This window comes from Equus caballus, chromosome 4 (assembly GCF_041296265.1).
Source record: "Equus caballus isolate H_3958 breed thoroughbred chromosome 4, TB-T2T, whole genome shotgun sequence".
In the NCBI taxonomy this organism is placed as follows: Eukaryota; Metazoa; Chordata; class Mammalia; order Perissodactyla; family Equidae; genus Equus; species Equus caballus.
Window position 1 is genome coordinate 36097538 of NC_091687.1, and position 19479 is coordinate 36117016.

The following is a 19479-nucleotide window of genomic DNA, read 5'->3' on the forward strand; positions in this document are numbered from 1 at the left end:
TAATTCTTATGTAAAAGCTGTTATTTAGACTTGATTTGGTATTTTTAGACATTCATCAAATTGTCATTTCATTATTTTAAAATCAGTCCTCTTCAGGAAAGAGATGACTAATATTAATGTCATCGTTATCAGGAAATAGCTCGGCATCTGTGTGATATTCTTGAGATGTACTGAAATTTTTTTTACAAGTTTGGTTTTTCTAGCACATCTTAGGTAGTTACTGTGTTATGGAGAAAAGATTCTCATTATTCTGGCACAGTGGAGCTAGCTACATGATTCTAGAGAAGTAAGTGTTGTGTGGGAAGACTTGGCTAGCTAGGAGTAAAACATGGACTCTAAGGAACTAATTTGCCTTCTGAAATTTTGATTTGTCTTGACAGGAGGAAAGCAGGATATAGATGATGAAGTAAAGCTGGGAAACATTCTTTTTCATTATTAACCTTGGTATTTTAGAAATTATTTAAAATGCTTTGTCACCCTTAAATATCTTCATGCTTAGAAATAACAGAAATTCTGTCTAATGATATGCTTTGGGATGTTTGGACTTTGCTTTTGTTTTAGTTTTTAGTCAGATGTTGGGTTTAAAGTAATTTAGTGCTTCTGAGATTGACCATCTAAGGTTTTTGTCATGCAGATAGTATCTTCTATAGAATATAATTGATAACATGATAAAAAGGCTCATGCCTTTTGTTGACTACCACTTGATCTGTATATGGCCCTTGATGCTGCAAAAATATATGTCTGACTATCCATGGCTTTTTTTTCCCATTGCAGTTTACAAAGGACATCATTTGTTAGGTAATTTTGTATTATTCCTGGAGGACAATAGCAACTAGCCAAACCTTAGCAGACTGCTACAGGTGGAGATTGAGTTCTAACCTACCTCTTTTTTGATGCAATAAGCACTTTATTACTTTTATCTTTAAATGTGATTTTCAGTTCATTTCACCAACGTGCCATACTTTCATAGATGACATAATTTTTTAAGGCAGTAGGCTACTCCTACCTTGAATGTGATTGCAGAGTCAGCTTTTCCATTCCATTTGACCTAATCAAGATTAGAGAGAAACTTACAAACATTCAGAAGTTTCCTTCTCTTTAGGTCAAAGGTGGAGGTGGAGACTGTGTGGGTTTGTTTTAATTCATTCTAAGAATACTTCCTATTTTATTCTCTCACTGAATAAGAACATTATACTTATTTATTATTATTAAGAGTTTGCTGAGGATTGGCAGCATTTTTCTCTTATATTGTCAATGAAATGGACGTAGGAAACAAGAAAAAAATTTGAGGTCCCTCGGTAGTCAGGTTTTTGTTTACCTTCTTTTTGTTTCTATTCATTTGCTCACGCATTACATCTATTTATCTAACTTGACTGTCTTCTAGGTACAAGAGACCAACTTCATCAGTGTTACTTCCTAGATATTCTTTTCCTCTCTTTTACATAATGGCTTCTTTCATTATGTTCCAGTTGCTGTTACAGGGGTACTATGTATCTGAATGTTAATCTATCTCAGCCTTTCTCAGTCAGGGTTATTCATCTGACCCAAAGAAGACTGAAAATTATTTGAGTAACTATTTTCCTAAATCTCTCTCAAGGATATAATTACTACCATTTTAGCTGCATAGGAGAAAATTACTTCATTACATATAAATAATGCCTTAGGATACTGGTTCTCAAAGTGTACTCTGGAACCCAGACCCTTTCAGAGGTCTGAAAGATCAAAATTATTTTCTTAACAATTCTAAGACATTATTTACCTTTTTGTTCTCATTCTTTAACAAGTGTACAGGGGAGTTTTCCAGAGGCTACATGGTAGGTAGTCTTGGAATAGATTGAGGGGGCCGGCCCCGTGGCCAAGTAGTTAAGTTCGCACGTTCCGCTCCGGTGGCCCAGGGTTTCACCAGTTTGGATCCAGGGCCTGGACATGGCACCACTCCTCAGGCCACGTTGAGGTGGCATCCCACATGCCACAACTAGAACGACCCACAACTAAAATATACAACTATGTACTGGGGGGATTGGGGGAGGGAAGAAAGCAGAAAAAAAAATAGATTGAATGCAGAAGTAGATAGAAGAATTTAGTTATTTTCTATTAAACACAACATTACAGATATTTGCAAAGATGTAAAACAATGCTTTTCTTGCCATTTCTTTTGTTGTATTGGAAGATAATAGTTTTCCTAAAAATAGATTGTCTTTGCTAATGTGTAATGGGTTTAATTTTTTCTAATTAATTAATACATAAATGAGGCAGTCCTCACTTTGCACAGTTCCAAAATGCACTAATTTAACTTACTACAGTTTAGTAAAATAATACCAGTTCCACAATGTAGTTCCAATTTGACTACCACCGTGTATTAACTGCATAATTAACTGTGTGAATAATTGCATAAAATAAATTTTGCTGCTAGCTCTTTAGTCCACAGATCACTCTGTAAATAACAAAGGCACATCATGATCAGTGACCAATCACCTCACTTCTTTCAAAGTTTGTCTAGGATTGGTCACTATTTATCTTTATTAGTTCATGCACACAAATCAAAGCCTGTAATTGTGTTACCTCTTTGTCTCCTAGTGATAATCCCACTTTTTTTATGAAATGGATAATTGGAAGAGTGAATTAGCCACCAAAAATAAAAGTATGGCAAAGAAATGGAAAGCGATAATGCTGAAAGTGAAATTTGAACATAAATGGAACATGTGGAACATAAATGGAGTTACAGAAGAAATAATCATGGAAATGTTGACAGTGCTGCTGTTAAGAGAATTTAAGATATACAGCCAGAGGAACTTAGGGTGAACATATTGATATAAATGAGCAAAGTGGTCATGACAAAAGATGATGATGTCCCAGAGGAAGTGACTCTGGCAAACCAGTTCTCATAGAATCTCTCAGAGATTTTCACAACTTTGAAAGTGCAAAGGATAAAATGTTAGGAGATGATCCCAGTTTAGGAAGGAATATGACAGTTGACCAAGATATAGGAAATATGCTCACTCCATGCAATGAGAAGAAGGCAGGCACTGTTCAAACTACTCTTGATAAGTTTGTTTTGTGTGTGTGTGAGAGGAAACTTCGCCTTGAGCTAACATCTGTTGCCAATCCTCCTCTTTTTTTTTTTTTTGCTTGAGAAGGATTAGCTCTGAGCTAACGTCTTCACCAGTCTTCCTCCACTTTGTATCTGGGATGTCTCTACAGCATGGGTGATGAGTGGTATAGATCTGCACCTGGGATCCGAATCCGTGAATCCAGGCCCCCAAAGTGGAACCTGCAGAACTTTAACCACTCGGTCGCAGGGCTGGCCCCTTGATGAGTTTTTTATAAAGAAGACATAAAATTCTCAATGTTTCTGATGTTTTAAATTACAGTGTACTAAATAAATGTTCTACTATTTTTCTTTTTTTAAACTTTGTAAATACCAGTAATGTTTAATGTTTTGACAAAATTTGTAAAAATCACAGAACAATTGTAATTCTTTACATTGATTATTAAGATCACTTTGTATGGTTTCAGCTTGCACAATCATTTTTTATGGTCCTGCCCTACGGTACAAAGTGAAGACTGCCTGTGTTCAAAAACTTCCCCCATTTAATTTTTAATATAGTAAATATTGATGGATATGTCATATAAACAAATATCTTTATATTTCCCCTTATGCTTGTCTCCTGTATTTTCTGTCCTGGTTGAATAGTATAACCACCAAGCCTAAGCCTAAGAAACAGTGAGTACTCCTATATCTCCCTCATAGTTTACATTTCTCATTGTTTAATAGCTCTCATAATTATTCTGTTCTCTTCATTCCCCACTGACTGTCTTTACTTAGGCACTCATCTGTTCCCCTTTATAGGGTATGACTATAAAGGGATAGCATAGGGGAATTGCTTAGGAGGCAGAACTGTTCTGAATCCTGATTTTGATGGTAGTTACGTGAATGAATACATGTTAAAAATCATAAACTTTTTTTTTGTCTTGTCATGATATTGGAATTTGTGTTTGGCATTCTTTCAAAATAGGGCTTACAAATGAATCGATAAGTACTTACTGAATATGGTGTTCAAGGCATTGTCCTATGTGCTGAGAAAAATATAAACATAAAGAAGATATGTTTCTGCCCCAGAGGAATTTATATTCTAATAAGAGATAGACAACACAAATAGCAGTAAGATAAATTATAATTGTCTCTTAAGGGAGACACATGCAAAATGCTAGCTTGTGCTAAGAATTTGTAGGAGGATAATTATTCATTGAAGAGATGGCATTTGAGCTGAGTCTTGGAAAATGCATTGATTTTTGGCGGTGAAAAAAGGGAGACAAAGGACATTCTGATGAGAAGAAAAAATATAGCGTACTTTACAGATTTGTAAGTTTTCTTATTTATAGCTCGTAAAAACTTTGGATCTATACTTCATGAATACTCACATCCTATTTTATTCAGTTTTGTGCTCCAAAACTCTTAAAAACTTTTGGATCTGATACTCAAATTTCTTATAAGTGGTATAATGGCTTTTGAGTATTTTGGAGTTAATAATTTAGGTCATTTTTTAATTCTGATTTTAGTGGCTGTGAGGAAGGTGAACTATTCCTAAGTCTTAGTGTAGTCAATAGATAGTAAAGATATAAGTGAAAAGCCTGATATTTCTGTAACATTTTCTATCTACAGAGTGAATTTGAATAAATGGAGTTTTCAGAGTATAATCTTTTAAAGTATTTATATAATACTTCCCAAAATTGATTTCTTCTGTTTTTCCCTACTTAGGTAAATGAATCAACTCTGTTTAAAAGCAATAATAATAACCCTTTTTTTCCATAGGTTTTCTGTGAAGACCCTGATTGATCGGTCCTGCTTTGAGACAATTGATGATTCTTCTCCTGAATTTAACAATTTTGCAGCTATTTTGGAACAGATTCTAAGTCACCGGCTAAAAGGTAACATTTCTAATGTATTATTTATTCTCCTTACAGCTCTTTTTTTTAATAAGATTGAAATTTTAGAAACCATATAATCGGTGTGATTTAGAGAGCAGCCATGCCACATCTTGAGAAACATGAAACTGATTGTAGAATGCCTAATCTTTTGCCTATGTCGCTGGAAAGGAATCTCTATTCTCAGATTTATACCCATTTCTGGGTTGCATTATAATATTGAGTGTATTAATTGCCATGTACAAGGACTGAGTCATTTTCTGTAAGTAATTAAAGTAAAAACTTAAATTAAGGTGACCCATCTTCAAAGGTTACTAGATAGTATTTTCTTTTGCTAGGGAAGATTGGCCCTGAGCTTACATCTGTTGCCAATCTTCCTCTTATTTTTCGCTTGAGGAAGATTAGCCATAAGGTAACATCTGTGCCAGTCTTCCTCTATTTTATATGTGGCTTGCTGCCACAGCATGGCTGATGAGTGGTGTATGTCTGTGCCTGGGATCCGAACCCACAAACCCCAGGCCACTGAAGCAGTATGAACTGAAGTCAACCACTATGCCACGGGACCGATCCCTAGATGGTATTTTAATCAATTTATAAACAAGCATCCTGGCATTAAGTTTGTTTGCTTAATCTCTTACTTCATTAAACTGCAGAATCTTTGAAAATTTTTTATCAACAAGTAGGTTAAGAAAGAGGTGTGTAAAAGAGATGCTTGACTTTGGTTTTCTTAAAATCAGTAAATATACTGAAATCAGAAACAGAGATCTCTTAAAATGTAAAAGGGAAAATAGGAGCTATGTTCTCTCAGGATTATAAAATATTTTTAAGCTAAAAATATATGTCTGGGGGGGAGCTGGCCCTGTGGCCGAGTGGTTAAGTTCGCGCGCTCCACTGCAGGCAGCCCAGTGTTTTGTTGGTTTGAATCCTGGGTGCGGACATGGCACTGCTCATCAAACCACGCTGAGGCAGCGTCCCACATGCCACAACTAGAAGGACCCACAACGAAGATTATACAGCTATGTACCAGGGGGCTTTGGGGAGAAAAAGGAAAAAATAAAAAAATCTAAAAAAATATATATATGTATCTGGGGGCCGGCCCAGTGGCATAGTGGTTAAGTTCATGTGCTGCTCTTTGGCGGCCCAGGTTGTCACAGGCGCAGACCTACACACCTCTCATCAAGCCATGCTGTCGTGGTGATCCACATACAAAATAGAGGAAGATTGGCACAGATGTTAGCTCAAGGACAATCTTCCTCAAGTAAAAAGAGGAAGATCAGCAACAGATGTTAGCTCAGGGCCAATCTTCCTCACCAAAAAATGAAAAATAATAATATATATCTGTAAAATATAACTGATAACATCAAGAAATATTATGTAGCATAAATCTTAGTAACAATAAATAATAACTTTATCACGTTAATTTTGGTATCTAGTCTTCCTAAAGGGAACTTGATCATTGGATATTTTCACTTAAGTTTTTATTATCTAAACAGTTTTAATGATATAGTTTCAAATTAGTAATCTGCTTTAGTGATGTAACTTATGAGAGTCTCAAATTTAATCTGAAGGTTAATTTTCGATGCTGAAGGCATTCAGTTTTACTCTAAGTATTTTAGTTGAGCAGTCCTATGGGCTTATAACAAAGGGTTGAATTTAATTACATGGGGAAACAAAATCTGAATTCAGTCAGTCCTTTTCAGTTTAAAATGGGGTCCATAAAATCACTGATGCTTTTTTGTTAAATGTTGATTATTTTCCATTTAAAAAGGGTTATTTAAAAAATTTTTGGTGTTCTGTCTTTTCTAAATTTTCTGTCATGAATATGTTACTTTTTATAAGAAAATAAGTTTTTATAAAAGCAAAGGGTATGAGTATTTTGAGATGTTGTGGTTACTATATTGTGTGGTAATCATATTTTTAAATTTTCTATATACATTTATAAGTAATACCTGACTGAAAAACACATGTAATAGAGTTTGATGTGTCTTAATGTTTACAAGTGTTCCCCTGATTTGGTATACCATTTGGCATATGATTCACTCACAGAATACATAAATAACTATCAACAGAAAACAGACCATGTTGCTGTCTCCATGCTGAGTGATTGGGTAGACTCATTACCAGATAAGTGAACCGCTCCTGCATGTCTATCTGCCATCTTCTGAGTCATACCTGAGCAAAATCTAGATCATACACCTTTTGAGTGACTTCTTAACAATGACTGTTATTTCTGAGAAGTCAACATACTACTACTTTGAAAATAGAATCTCTAGTTAATTTATAGATAAGAATTCCATTAGCATTACTAAGGTAGTAATAAAGATGATACGGTGAGATTTGTGTTAATTTTTTAAGCTATTTAAGATTAAGAATTCAAAACATGCTTTTGGAAAACGTTCCTGTATATCAACCATTGTGGTCACTGTTATTAGTATAGGTATGAATCCTGAAATGATCTACAACTTTCGAGATCAGGTATTTTAAAGATTCAAGTGTTTAGACACTTTTCTATATTATTTCCCATTTTTTAGTATTCTAATATATAACAAATTGCTTTTACTTTTGGAGAAATTATATGGTTATTTTGATAGTACAGTATTCACTTAAAATTTAGTTATTTAACAACTAATTTTTCCAATGTTTTTCTTTATAGAAGTACAAATTTAAAATGAATAACTTCATGGGTTTTTAAGATTTACTTTTCTCCAGGTATTTTTTATTTTTGAAATAAAAGGGCATTTAGTTTAAATATTAAGTTTTTCTAGAGAAAGATAAAATCCCCCCCCAGGCGCAGTATAGGTTCTGCTGACGTGGATTGAGTGGAGAGCTGAAACAGTCATCTACCTAATTCTAGAATCCCCAGTATTGAAGAACAGGAGGCTTTAAAAATCACATACGTTAATCTTGTTTGCAGTAATCCCTCAATAAGATGATGATCTTACTTTTCTGGAATATGGCTGAGAACTAGGAATTAATCACAGAATATAGCCTTCAAAGAGACCTTGGTTCAGGTCTTCAGTAATTTTTGAACGTTTATTTTGTTGGTTTTTTCTTTTTTGAGGAAGATTAGCTCTGAGCTAACTTCTTCTGCCATCCTCCTCTTTTTGCTGAGGAAGACTGGCCCTGAGCTAACATTTGTGCCCATCTTCCTCTACTTTATATGTGGGACGCCTACCACAGCATGGCTTGCCAAGCGGTGCCATGTCTGCACCCAGGATCCGAACCGGTGAACCCCGGGCCTCTGATGCAGAACGTGCGAACTTAACCGCGATGCCACTGGGCCAGCACCTGAACCTTTATTTATTTTAAAGCATAATCTTTCTCCCCACCCTATTCCCACCTCCCCTAATAAAAGCCACTGCAGATGCTAGATCTATAAGTGGAACATTTTGTTGAAGCAGGATGGGGAAATCAGTCCTTTTTCCTCCTCAGCAGCAGTCGCACCTCTCCCTGCAACTCCACAGCACCACTTGAGGTAGTGCCATGGATCATGGATTAAAAGTCACTACTCAAGTCTCTCTCCTATTGAAGTAATCCACTCAACGATATTTCTAACTGGGGGACATACAGTCTTTGTTTTAATACTTCTGATATCTGGGAATGTAGGATAGTAAAACAGTCCATCACATTTTGGGGCAGTTTGGATTGTTAGAAAATTCTTATGTATATAAAGTGAACCTATCTGACTGTGCTTTGATCTGTTTTCTGCCACTTATTTCAATTGTGAGCCTAATAAATGTAAGAAGATTGCTATTATATAACCCTTTCCTTCGGTTCCCCTTTTTCTTTCTTCCAAGTAAGTTATCTCTAGTTTCTTCAATCTTCTGGAACCCCATAATCTTATTCTTCTGGTTTGTCACTGGTTTGTTAGTATTGCTCTTAAAATCTGGTACTCAGAGCTGAGTAAAGTACTTTAGATAGGCTAACCTCTGTATTTGTTAGAATTTAAGATTACGTTGACATTTTGATTCCCACTTTATACGTTTGGTTCACGTTGAAATTAAGGCCAAGTAGAATCTCAAGGCTTTTTAAAAATTGAACTATTGCTTGTCTTATGTTTTGTGTTCTCTAAATTAGCTGCCTGAGCTCAAGTTTAGTAGGGATATCAAACTTTGTCATCCACTTTAGAGATGGATGAGGTGGCTGTAAAAATGAAATTTAGGAGCACTTCTGCTTCCAGGAAGATGAAGTGAACATACTTTTCACTATTTCTCCTACTAAGTAGAACCCCAAACCCCGGATATTATGTATAAAACAAACACAAGAAGACTCTGAAAGGTAGAGAGAAGGAAGACTGTCTAGGGATTTCAGGACCTTAGGAAGGATGTGGTGGCTTCCTTGGATTTTCTGGTTGCCTTTTATATCCAAAACTGTGTATTTGGTGAGCCAATAGCCTACAAATGTCAACGGGTGCGAAAAAACAGTCCCAAGAAGGACCTGCTCTCTCTAGCTAAAGGTCCAGGAATAGAATAACTTAGCATGACAGAAAATTTTTAGACAATATCTGCTCTACTTTAGCCAAATACCACAGGAAAACTGTGGCACTATCTGCACCCAGGCCAGAAAAAGCTGAGTAGGGAACCTGGAATTCCACTTTCATGAGGCTATAACAGAGTGTCCCAACACCACCATCAGATTGGTATCAGAGAAGGCCAAGCAGAGAGCTGAGACTTCTTTCCTCCTAGCTAGCTAGTTGTGAGCCTTTTCTCCTCATCTACCCCCATACTGTGTTAACGGAGAGCCTGGACTTCTGTCCCTACCTAGCAATAATGTGTTGCTTCCCTGCCATGCTTGGAAGTTGTGTCAGAAGAGGCCTTTTGGAGAGTTATGGCTTTCATTATCACCCAGTGGTAATGAGGCTACCCCCAGTACATTGTCAATGGAGACCATTCAGGAAGCCTGAACTCCACCTCCACCCAGCAGTAATGAGGATTCCCCCCTCAAGTGTCAATGGAAGCCAACTGGGAAACTTGGACTTCTCCCTTTACTTGGCAGTGGTGAAGCAGTACCCCCGACCTTCCCTTGCCGGAGCTGTCATAAAAAGCCAGTTAAAACGGAAAGTTTAAATACAGTTCAGAGTCTCATAACATAATATGAACATGTCCAAGTTTCATTTGAAGATCATTTGTCAAACCAAGAACCAGGAAGATCTCAAATTGCATGACAAAAGATCATCAATAGATGTCAACACTGAGGTAACAGAGGAGTTAGAATTACTGACAAAGATCAGAAATCTATCATGATATAAATGCTTCAGTGAGGAATTACAGACGTGCTTGAAGCAAATAAAAAAATTAGAAAACCTCAGCAAAGACATAGAAGATATAAAGAAGCAAATGGAAATTTTGACACTGAAAAATACAAAACCAAAATAAAATGCTCAGTAGATGGGCTCAACAGGAAAATGGAGGGGACAGAGGAAAGAATCAGTGAACTGAAAGACAGAACAATAGAAATTTCTTAATCTAAATAACAGAGAGTAAAAGTAGTCTAAAAATAGAAAGTAGACTAAAAAAATGAACAGAGCCTTAGGGACTTCTGGAACTATAACAAAAGATTTACCATTCCTGTCATCAGAGTCCTTGAAGGAGAGCAGAAAGAGAAGGGGACTGAAAATATACTCAAAGAAGTAATGGCTCTAAATTTCCTGAATTTGGCAAGAGATGTAAATGTATAGATTCAAGAAAGTGAATCACAAACAGTAAATCCAAGGAGATCTGTGCTAAGATGCATCATAATTAAACTTTTGAGAAATAAAGACAAAGAAAAAAATGTTGAAAGTAGCCAGAGAAAAACAACACCCTTTCTATAAGGGTAAAACAATTTGAATGATAGCATACTTCTCGCCAGAAACCGTGAAAGCACCTATTTCAAGAGCTGAAAGAGAAATGCCAACATAGAAGCCTATATACAGCAGAATTATTCTTCAGAAATGAAAGGAAAATCGAGACATTCTCAGATGGAAGAAAACCCAGGAAATTCGTCACCAGCCAACTTACCCTAAAATAATGGCTAAAGAACCTTCTTTAAGCAGAAGGGAGATGATAAAAGAGGAAACTTTTGGAAAGAAGAAAGAACATGGTAAACAAAAATGTGGGTAAATAGAATAGGCTTTCTATTATTTTTAGTTTTCTGTTTGTTCCCTCTGTTTTTGGTTTCTGTTTTCTTTTTCCTGTCTTCCTGTGGATTACTTGAACAAATTCTTAGAATTCAGTTTTTATTTATCTGTAGTGTTTTTGAGTGTATCTCTTTGTATAGATTTTTTAGTGTTTGCTCTAGGTATTACATTATATATACATAACACAGTATCCTGGTGTCATCATTTTCCAGTCTGAAATTTAAAAACCTTTCCTTTCTTCATGTCCCTTTACTCTCCCCCATTAATAATATAATTGTCTTAAACATTTCCCCTACAATGTTTAGAACCACACTAGACAGTGTTATAATTTTTGTTTCCACTATCAAACTTAGTTTAGAAAACTCAAGAGGAGAAGGCAAGCATATTGTTTCTGGTTGCTCATTTGTCTGGCACACAGTCTGGGGGAGTCAAGGGAACTTGCTGCTGTGTCATTTCTTGGGTTCCAAGGTCCCTAGCCAGTCTTCCTTTTGTTCTCCACCTTCAAAATCTCCATATGTTTGCTTTATATATAATGACAAGGGCTTTTAGTTGTATGTAGAGGGAAAACAGTGCATCTACTTTATTTTGTCTGGATCCAGAAGTCTCCTTTAATTTTTTTTTGTGAGGAAGATTTGCTTTGAGCTAACATCTGTTGCCAATCTTCCTCTTTTTTTGCTTCAGGAAGATTAGTCCTGAGATAACAACATCTATGCCAGTCTTCCTCTATTTTGGATGTGGGTTGCCACTACAGCATGGCCAGTGAGTGGTATAGGTCCACGCCTGGGATCTGAACCTGTGAACCTGGGCTGCAACTAACCAGAGATTAAGTGGAGCCCATAGGATTTAACCACTATGCTGCGGGGCCAGCCCCTCCCTTAATTTTTGAATGTGAAAAATTACATCAACATTTTTTCTAATGTTAAATAAGTGATATATTCTTGGGATAAATCCAACTTGAGCTTCATGTACTGTTTTAATATACTCTGCCAGATTTAGAATTTAGTTTGCTAATATTTTAGGAGTTTTGGTTCTGTGTTTATAAGTAAAATGTGTCCATAATTTTTCTGTTTTGTGCTTGTTTTGGCTTTGTTATAAAGATTATATTAGCCTCATTAAATGAATTTGAGGTGTTTTATCTTCTTCTATTATCTGGAAGAATTGTGCATAAGCTTGGAATTGTCTGTTAGGTAGAGTATGCCACTAAAACCTCTGGGTCAAGTGGTTTGTGTGTGTGTGTGTGCGTGCGCACGCACATACACGCTTTAATTACTAATTCACTTCTTTAATGCTTATAGCCCTGTTTAGCTTGTTGATTTCTCCTCTTCTATATTCCATTCTACAGTTGTCAGTTTCTTCTGTGTCCTCTTAATCATTTAATCTCTAGTTAGTTGCAGTTTTTCCTTTCAGTGTGACACACTTTAAAAAGGTAAATTCAACTGAATGATTTTAAACAGTTAAACCTCACTGAAGAGATCCAAAGACTAAAACTTAAGGGACATATTCATATATTTATAACGTTAAAAGCTAAGATTCTGTTTTTTAAAAAAACCTGCTTCCTACCCTCATCGCCTGCCAGCCATCCTCCTACTCTAAAGGGTATGGTGTATTTCATTCAGGCTCCTGTTAAGGAGTGAAACAAAAATTATTTTCCACACAAATCTCGGCTAGTTAGTAGTCCCCTTTAGCATCCCCAATATTGATTATTAGTTCTTTTTCTCTTTTTTCATGAGCAGTATTGTCAGAGGTTTCTCAATTTTATTACTTTCAAATAACCAACTTATGGCTTTATTGATCATTTATGTATGCTAATGACATTATTATTTCCTACATTATATATCTTCTTTGAGCGTATTCTGTTTATGTTGGACTCAGCAGGTTAATTTTCAGCCTTCTCTCTAAGTACTGCTTTGGCTACATTTATAAGTTTGGATATGTAATATTTTCATTAATATGCATTTTGAAGTAATTTCTACTTTTCATTATTTCTTCTTTTGGTTATGTGTTATTTGAAAGTTTATCTTTAATGTTTCTTTTTTTTTTAAGATTTTTTAATTTTACTTTTCCTTTTTCTCCCCAAAGCCCCCTGGTACATAGTTCTGTATTTTTAGTTGTGGGTCCTTCTAGTTGTGGCATGTGGGATGCCGCCTCAGCATGGCTTGATGAGCGGTGCTATGTCCGTGCCCAGGATTTGAATCGGCGAAACTGGGCCACCAAAGCGGAGTGCGCGAACTTAACCACTCGGCCACAGGGCCGGCCCTAATATTTCTTAAAATATAAATTTTTATCTTTTCATTTTTACTTCTGTGTTAATTAAACTATAGTCAGAAAATTTAGTTTGTATGGCAAATTTTTTGAAATTTGTAAGATTTGCTTAATGACCTAGCTTATAGTTAGTTTTAGTAAATATTCCGTTTTCAGAAGAATGTGTATTCTCTAATTGTTGATTATGTTTTTCGAATGTTATTCACATTTTTGTTGGCTTGATATATTAATAACTTAGAAATTTTGAACTATTTTGTTATTCTGACATTTATCATGTTATTCTTATATCTGTTTTTGCTTTCTATGTTATGGGTCTATTTTGGTGCATTCAGCTTTAGGGTTTTTATCGGTTACCTTATTTTCTGTTTATTTTTCATTTTTGGCCACAGAAATTTAAAGAATTCTGTGAGTTTTTTTGGTGTGTTTGCTATGTTTTAAAGTATATTTATTATATTTTATCCAGCATTTCTAATTATCTGTTGTTTTGTGTTGTGTAGCAGAAAGATTTTCCTAAAATACCATGTTTTCCACTCCATGGACAAATTATTACTGTCTCTAAAGAGAGTTCCAAAACTTTGTCTTCTTTTCTTCTTTGAAGGTTGTCCTTGCCCTTTGTTGTTGATTTGGGTGAACAGTTAAATTTAATGGGCAAAGTATGTAATGTTGATGTAAAACAAGTGTGGCTTAGTTTTAGGTATTCATTAGTTCCTTTTAGATAGGAACTCTATTGTCATGTAATTTAAAAAAAATTTTTCATTAAAAAATACTCAGACTTATGTATCTATGTATATTATATGTTATATCAAACATGCTATAATATCACTATATTATATATTAGTATTTATGTGATACAGTATATGTTGTATTATATATGTATTTTTAAGTTTACACACCCCCTTTTTCCTGTATCCCTCTCTTTACATAAATCCACCCATTTACATCCTCTAGCCTAGGATTTTAATTACTTTTTTGTTCCTTTAGATACAGGTTCTTTTCTACTTGAGCTTGAAGTCTACTCCTGGTTATTACCCATTGAAGATGTTATTTGAGTAACCATTTCATTTTCCAGCTCAGCTGCATTCTTCCTTCTGTTTCCTCTTTATTTCCTTCTGTCTAGACCAGTTCTTAATAAGCTTTTCCTACAGGTGTTTTTTTCTCCTTCCTCTGCTATGTGTTACTGCATTCTGAACTCTCCATTTCATTTTTCTTATTTCTGGAAAATTTGCTAAGAAAACTTTGCTTATGTTTGTACTGCATTCTTTTTTATATAGCATGGGTCCTGTTTATCTTATGTCTTTTAGTATGCTGTAAATTTTATCACATTAGAGCCTTCAAAAGTTGCTATTGAAAAAGCTGAGTGAACATATCGTGCTAGCCAAGATAGAGTAAGTCTGCTACTATCCTAACTCTCTGTCTTAGTCTGCTCAGGCTGCTATAACAAAATGCCACAGACTGGGTGACTTAAACAACAGAAATTTATTTCTCGCAGTTCTGGAGGCTGCTAAGTCCAAGACAAAGGAGCTGGCTGATTCAGATTCTGGTGAGAACTCTTTTCATGGCTCGTAGATGTTAGCCGCTTTCTGTGTTCTCATATGACAGAAAGAGAGAGCGAGAGTTCTCTGGTGTTCCTTCTTACAAGGACACTAATCCTATCGAATTAGGGCCTCACCCTTATGATCTTATTTAACCTTAATTACCTCCTTATAGACTCTATCTTTAAATACAGTCATATGGCATTAACATATGACTTTGGGGGGAACATAATTCAGTTCATAGCATTCACCTACTGATAGCAGATAAAAACTCTGTGTAGAATATAAAAAGCAACTGCTTGTCTTCTTTGAAAAGTAAACAATAGCAGCCACATTGGGGAGAGATATCAAAATTTGAAGAAATATTATAGAAATAAGTATCCTGTGTATTTTTTTCCCTCCTATAGCCTCAGCTTTAACTTAAGGGGGCCTCGGTCCTTATTTGTGCTGTGGATACAGACAGCAGAAACTCTAACAGTAACTTTCTCTTTCTGGCCAGAGGATCAGGAAAAGGAATCTTTGTGAGCCAGAGAGCATGAGGGGCTTCCCATTTCCCTTTTTTCTTGCTGCTTCTACACAAAAGCAGCTTGAGTTGCCCAGAACTGTGCAACAGTGTGCGAGTTTAAAATTCTAAAAGAAAATCTGTTATCAGGCTAGAAGAGGTAGAACAAGGCGGGACCTAGAAGCTGGAAAATGTATCAGGGAAGAGAGAACTGGAAAGGGAATGTCCTGATTCTATATGCTAATGCCCATCGTAAGTCATGTCCTTACACCCATGATTTTGAGGACTGTGCTAGGATACAAACCACTGCCCAAGTCCCAGAGTGGCACATACATGGATAAGACCCAAAGAAGCATAGCAAAACCTTTCCATGCTGAACTTATGTTGAAATCTCTGCCCACATAAGGCAAGAAAGAACTTGCTATCTAAATCTAACTGGGTTGATTGCCTACCAAAACAAAACAAAAATCAGCATACTCAGGAGGATGTTAACAGGACTTAGAGTCTAAAGATAATATTAAAACATCCAGTATAAAACCCAGAATTACTTCACATACAAAGAACCAACAAAATATGACCAGTTCTCAAAGGAAAATTCAATCAAAAATGCCAATCCTGAGATGAATTATCAGGCAAAGATACTAAAGCAGCCATTGTAACCATGCTGCAAGATGTAAGGTAAACATTCTTGAAGTGAATAGAATAATAGAAGTTCTAAATAGAGAAATAAAAACCTCAAAAAGGACCAAATGGGAATTTTAGAACGTGAAAGTACAATATGTGAAATAAAATATTTACTAAATGAGGCTTTATAGAGGAATGGAGAAAATAAAGGTGTGTATGATTTTGAAAACAGATCATGGGGCCAGCCCCGTGGCTGAGTGGTTAAGTTTGTGTGCTCCGCTTCGGCGGCGTGGGGTGCCACCAGTTTGGATCCCTGGCGTGGACATGGCACCGCTTATCAGGCCATGCTGAGGCAGCATCCCACATGCCACAACTAGAAGGACCCACAACTGAAAATACACAACTGTGTACTGGGGGGCTTTGGGGAGAAAAAAGAGAAAATAAAATCTTAAAAAAAAAAAAACAGATCAATAGAAATTATCCAATCTGAACAACAGAGGGGAAAAAATATTGAAAAATGAACAGAGAGCCCTAGGGACTTGTTGTACAATAGCAAAAAATATACCATTCATGTCATATGAGTCCCACTAGGAAAGGAGGAAGAGGTTGATGCAGAAAATACATTTAAAGAAATAATAGCTAAAAGTTTCTGCATCTGGGAAAGACATATACTTACAGATTCCAGAACAAAATCTCTAAGATTTTAACAAGAACAAAAGAGCAAATCTCTAAAAGGATACACTCAAAGTTAACCACTCTCAAATACATCATCATCAAACTTCTGAAAATAAAAGTTAAAGAAAAAACCTTGAAAGCAGCCAGAGAAATATAATACATTACGTTTACGGAACAGCAATTCAAATGACTGCAGTTTTTTCATCAGGAAACATGGAAAACAGAGGACAATAGAACAACATCTTTAAAGTTCTGAAAGAAAAGAACTGCCAAATCAGAATTTTATATCTGGTGAAAATATACTTCAAGAATGAAGGCAAAATAAAGAAATACTCAGATAAAGGAAAGCTAAGAGTTGTTGCTAGCAGAACTGGTCTAAAAGAAATGTTAACAAAAGTTCTTCGGGCTAATGGGAGATGATACCACAGGGAAACTTGGAACTTGATTAATGAAGAGAGAGCCACAGAAGTGGTAAATATCTGAGTAAATACAGCAGATTTTTTTCCTCAAAATCTTTAAAATATGACTATTGAAAGCAAAAATCATAACATTGCTTGGGAGGTTTCAATGTTTGCATATAAATTTTAAGTAACATTTGAAACAGAGTGGAAAGTAAAGGGACCTATGTGGTCAGATATTTTACTTGAAATTGTAAAATAATAACTAAGTAGACTGTTAAAGTTAGTTATTATATTGTAATTCCTAAAGCAGTGACTATAAAAACTGAAAGATTTAGCCAAAAGGCCAATAAATAAGTTAAAATGGAATTCTAAAAATATTTAAATTATCCAGAAGAAGGCAGGAAAAACAGGACAGGATAAACAGAAAACAATAAATTAGTAGATGTATATCCAGCCATATTAGTAATTATATTAAATATAAATGGTCTAGACACACCAATTAAAAGAGATTGGGGGGGAAGACTCAACATATAAAGAAAACCATTTTAAATATAGTGATACAGTAAAAGTAGAAGGGTAGAAAAAGATATTCCATGCAGAAACTAATTGAAAGTTGAAGTGACTAGATAAATATCAAAGTAGATTTCAGAACAAGGAAAATTGATGGGATTGAAGGTGGATATATGCATGATAAAAAGAGAGTCAGTTTACCAAGAAGATATAACAAATCCTAAGTATGTATGCACCTAACAGCAGAGCTTCAAAAAGCAAAAGCTGATAGAACTGACTGGAGAATTAGAAAATAGAAAAATCCAAAATTATACGTGGCAACTCTAGCACCCCTCTCATAATACAAAAATAAGTAAGGATATAAAAGATCTGAACAACATTATAAACAAACTGACTTAATTGACATTTATAAAACACCTCACCCAAGAACAGGTGAATGCATATTCTTTTCAGGGGCAAATGGAACATTCAAAAAGATCTTATTCTGAGCCATAACATAAACCTTAGCTTTAGAAGAACTGAAATCATCCAAAGTATGTTTTCTGACTATAGCAGAGTTAAACTAGAAATTTAGAACAGAAATTACCTGAAAAATCACCAAATATCTGGAAATTTTTAAAAAATGTAAATAACTCCTGGGTCGAAGAGGAAGTCTCAAGGAAAATTAGAAAGTATTTTGAACTGAATGAAAAATATGTGTCATATCAAAGTTTGTGTAATGCAGTTATGTCAGTGCTTAGAGGGATTTTTAAAGCATTAAAAACATATATTAGGAAAGAAAAACGGTCTAAAATCAATAATCTAAGCTTCTACCTTAAGAAACTTAAAAAAGAAGAGGCCGGCCCAGTGGCGCAGCAGTTAAGTGTGCACATTCCGCTTTGGCGGCCCAGGGTTCACCGGTTCGGATCACGGTTGCGGACATGTCACCGCTTGGCAAGCCATGCTGTGGTAGGCGTCCCACATATAAAGTAGAGGAAGATGGGCATGGATGTTAGCTCAGGGCCAGTCTTCCTCAGAAAAAGGAGGAGGATTGGCAGATGTTAGCTCAGGGCTAATCTTCCTTGGGAAAAAAAAAAAAACTAAACTAAAAAACGAAGAGAAAATTAAACCCAAAGCAAGCAGAAAGAAGGAAATAACAAACATAAAAGCAAAAATCAATGAAATTAAAAACATAAAAACAACAGATAAAACCAATAACCTGAAAGGCTGGTTGGTTGAAAACATTAATAAAATTCATAAGCTTATAGCTAGACTGACCAAGAAAGAGAGAAGACACAAATTACCAATATCAGGAATGAAAGAGGGCATGTCACTAGAGACACTACATTCAAAGGATAAGTGAATACCATGAACAACTCTGACCATAAATGTGACAACTTGAATGAAATGTACTGATTTCTTGAAAGACAAATCCTAATAAAATTTACAAAGATACAGATAACCTGACTAATCCTGTATCTGTTAAAGATTAGTAGTTAAAAACCTTCCAACAGAGAAAACTCCAGGCCTACATGGTTTCACTGTTGATTGCAACCAATTATTTAAGAAAGAAAGAATAATAATACTACTCAATTTCTTCCAGAAAATAGGAGAGGAGAGAACACTTCCCATCTCATTATGAGGTCAGTGTTAGCCCAATGCAAAACTAGAGAAAATATTCAAGAAAAGGAGACTATATACCAATATCCCTCATGGACATAGATACTGAAATCCTCAGTAAAATCAAAGCCTAGAATGCAAGGATGTTTCACTATTCTGAAAATCAGTTGATGTAGTTCATTTTATTAACACACTGAAGAGTAAAAATCACAGAATAATCTTAAAAGATATGTTAAAAAATTATGATGAATGGATAAACTCTTATATATCCAATGGATGTACACACACACACACACACACACCAGACAAACTCGGCAATAAAAAGGAAAT

At 35.4% G+C, this 19479-nt stretch overlaps 2 protein-coding genes across 29 annotated transcripts in view; one reads left to right on the plus strand and one right to left on the minus strand.

Moving 5' to 3' along the window:
* The window catches only part of ABCB1 (ATP binding cassette subfamily B member 1), a 197270-nt gene that overhangs the window by 150348 nt on the left and 27443 nt on the right, over nucleotides 1-19479 (minus strand). The window lies entirely within an intron of this gene.
* Nucleotides 1-19479, plus strand: part of RUNDC3B (RUN domain containing 3B) — a 150926-nt gene that overhangs the window by 19489 nt on the left and 111958 nt on the right. For 16 of the 28 annotated variants that reach the window (XR_011438132.1, XR_011438135.1, XM_070265604.1 and 13 more), the window contains one exon: nucleotides 4814-4929. Coding sequence is in view for 14 of the 28 variants with exons in the window: in XM_023639111.2 (XP_023494879.1) it covers nucleotides 4814-4929 (116 nt within the window). In the remaining 14 variants the exon portion in view is untranslated. Of the gene's footprint in view, nucleotides 1-3694; nucleotides 3725-4813; nucleotides 4930-19479 lie in introns of all 28 variants that reach the window. The other 12 variants (XR_011438130.1, XR_011438131.1, XR_011438133.1 and 9 more) reach the window with 1 other exon arrangement.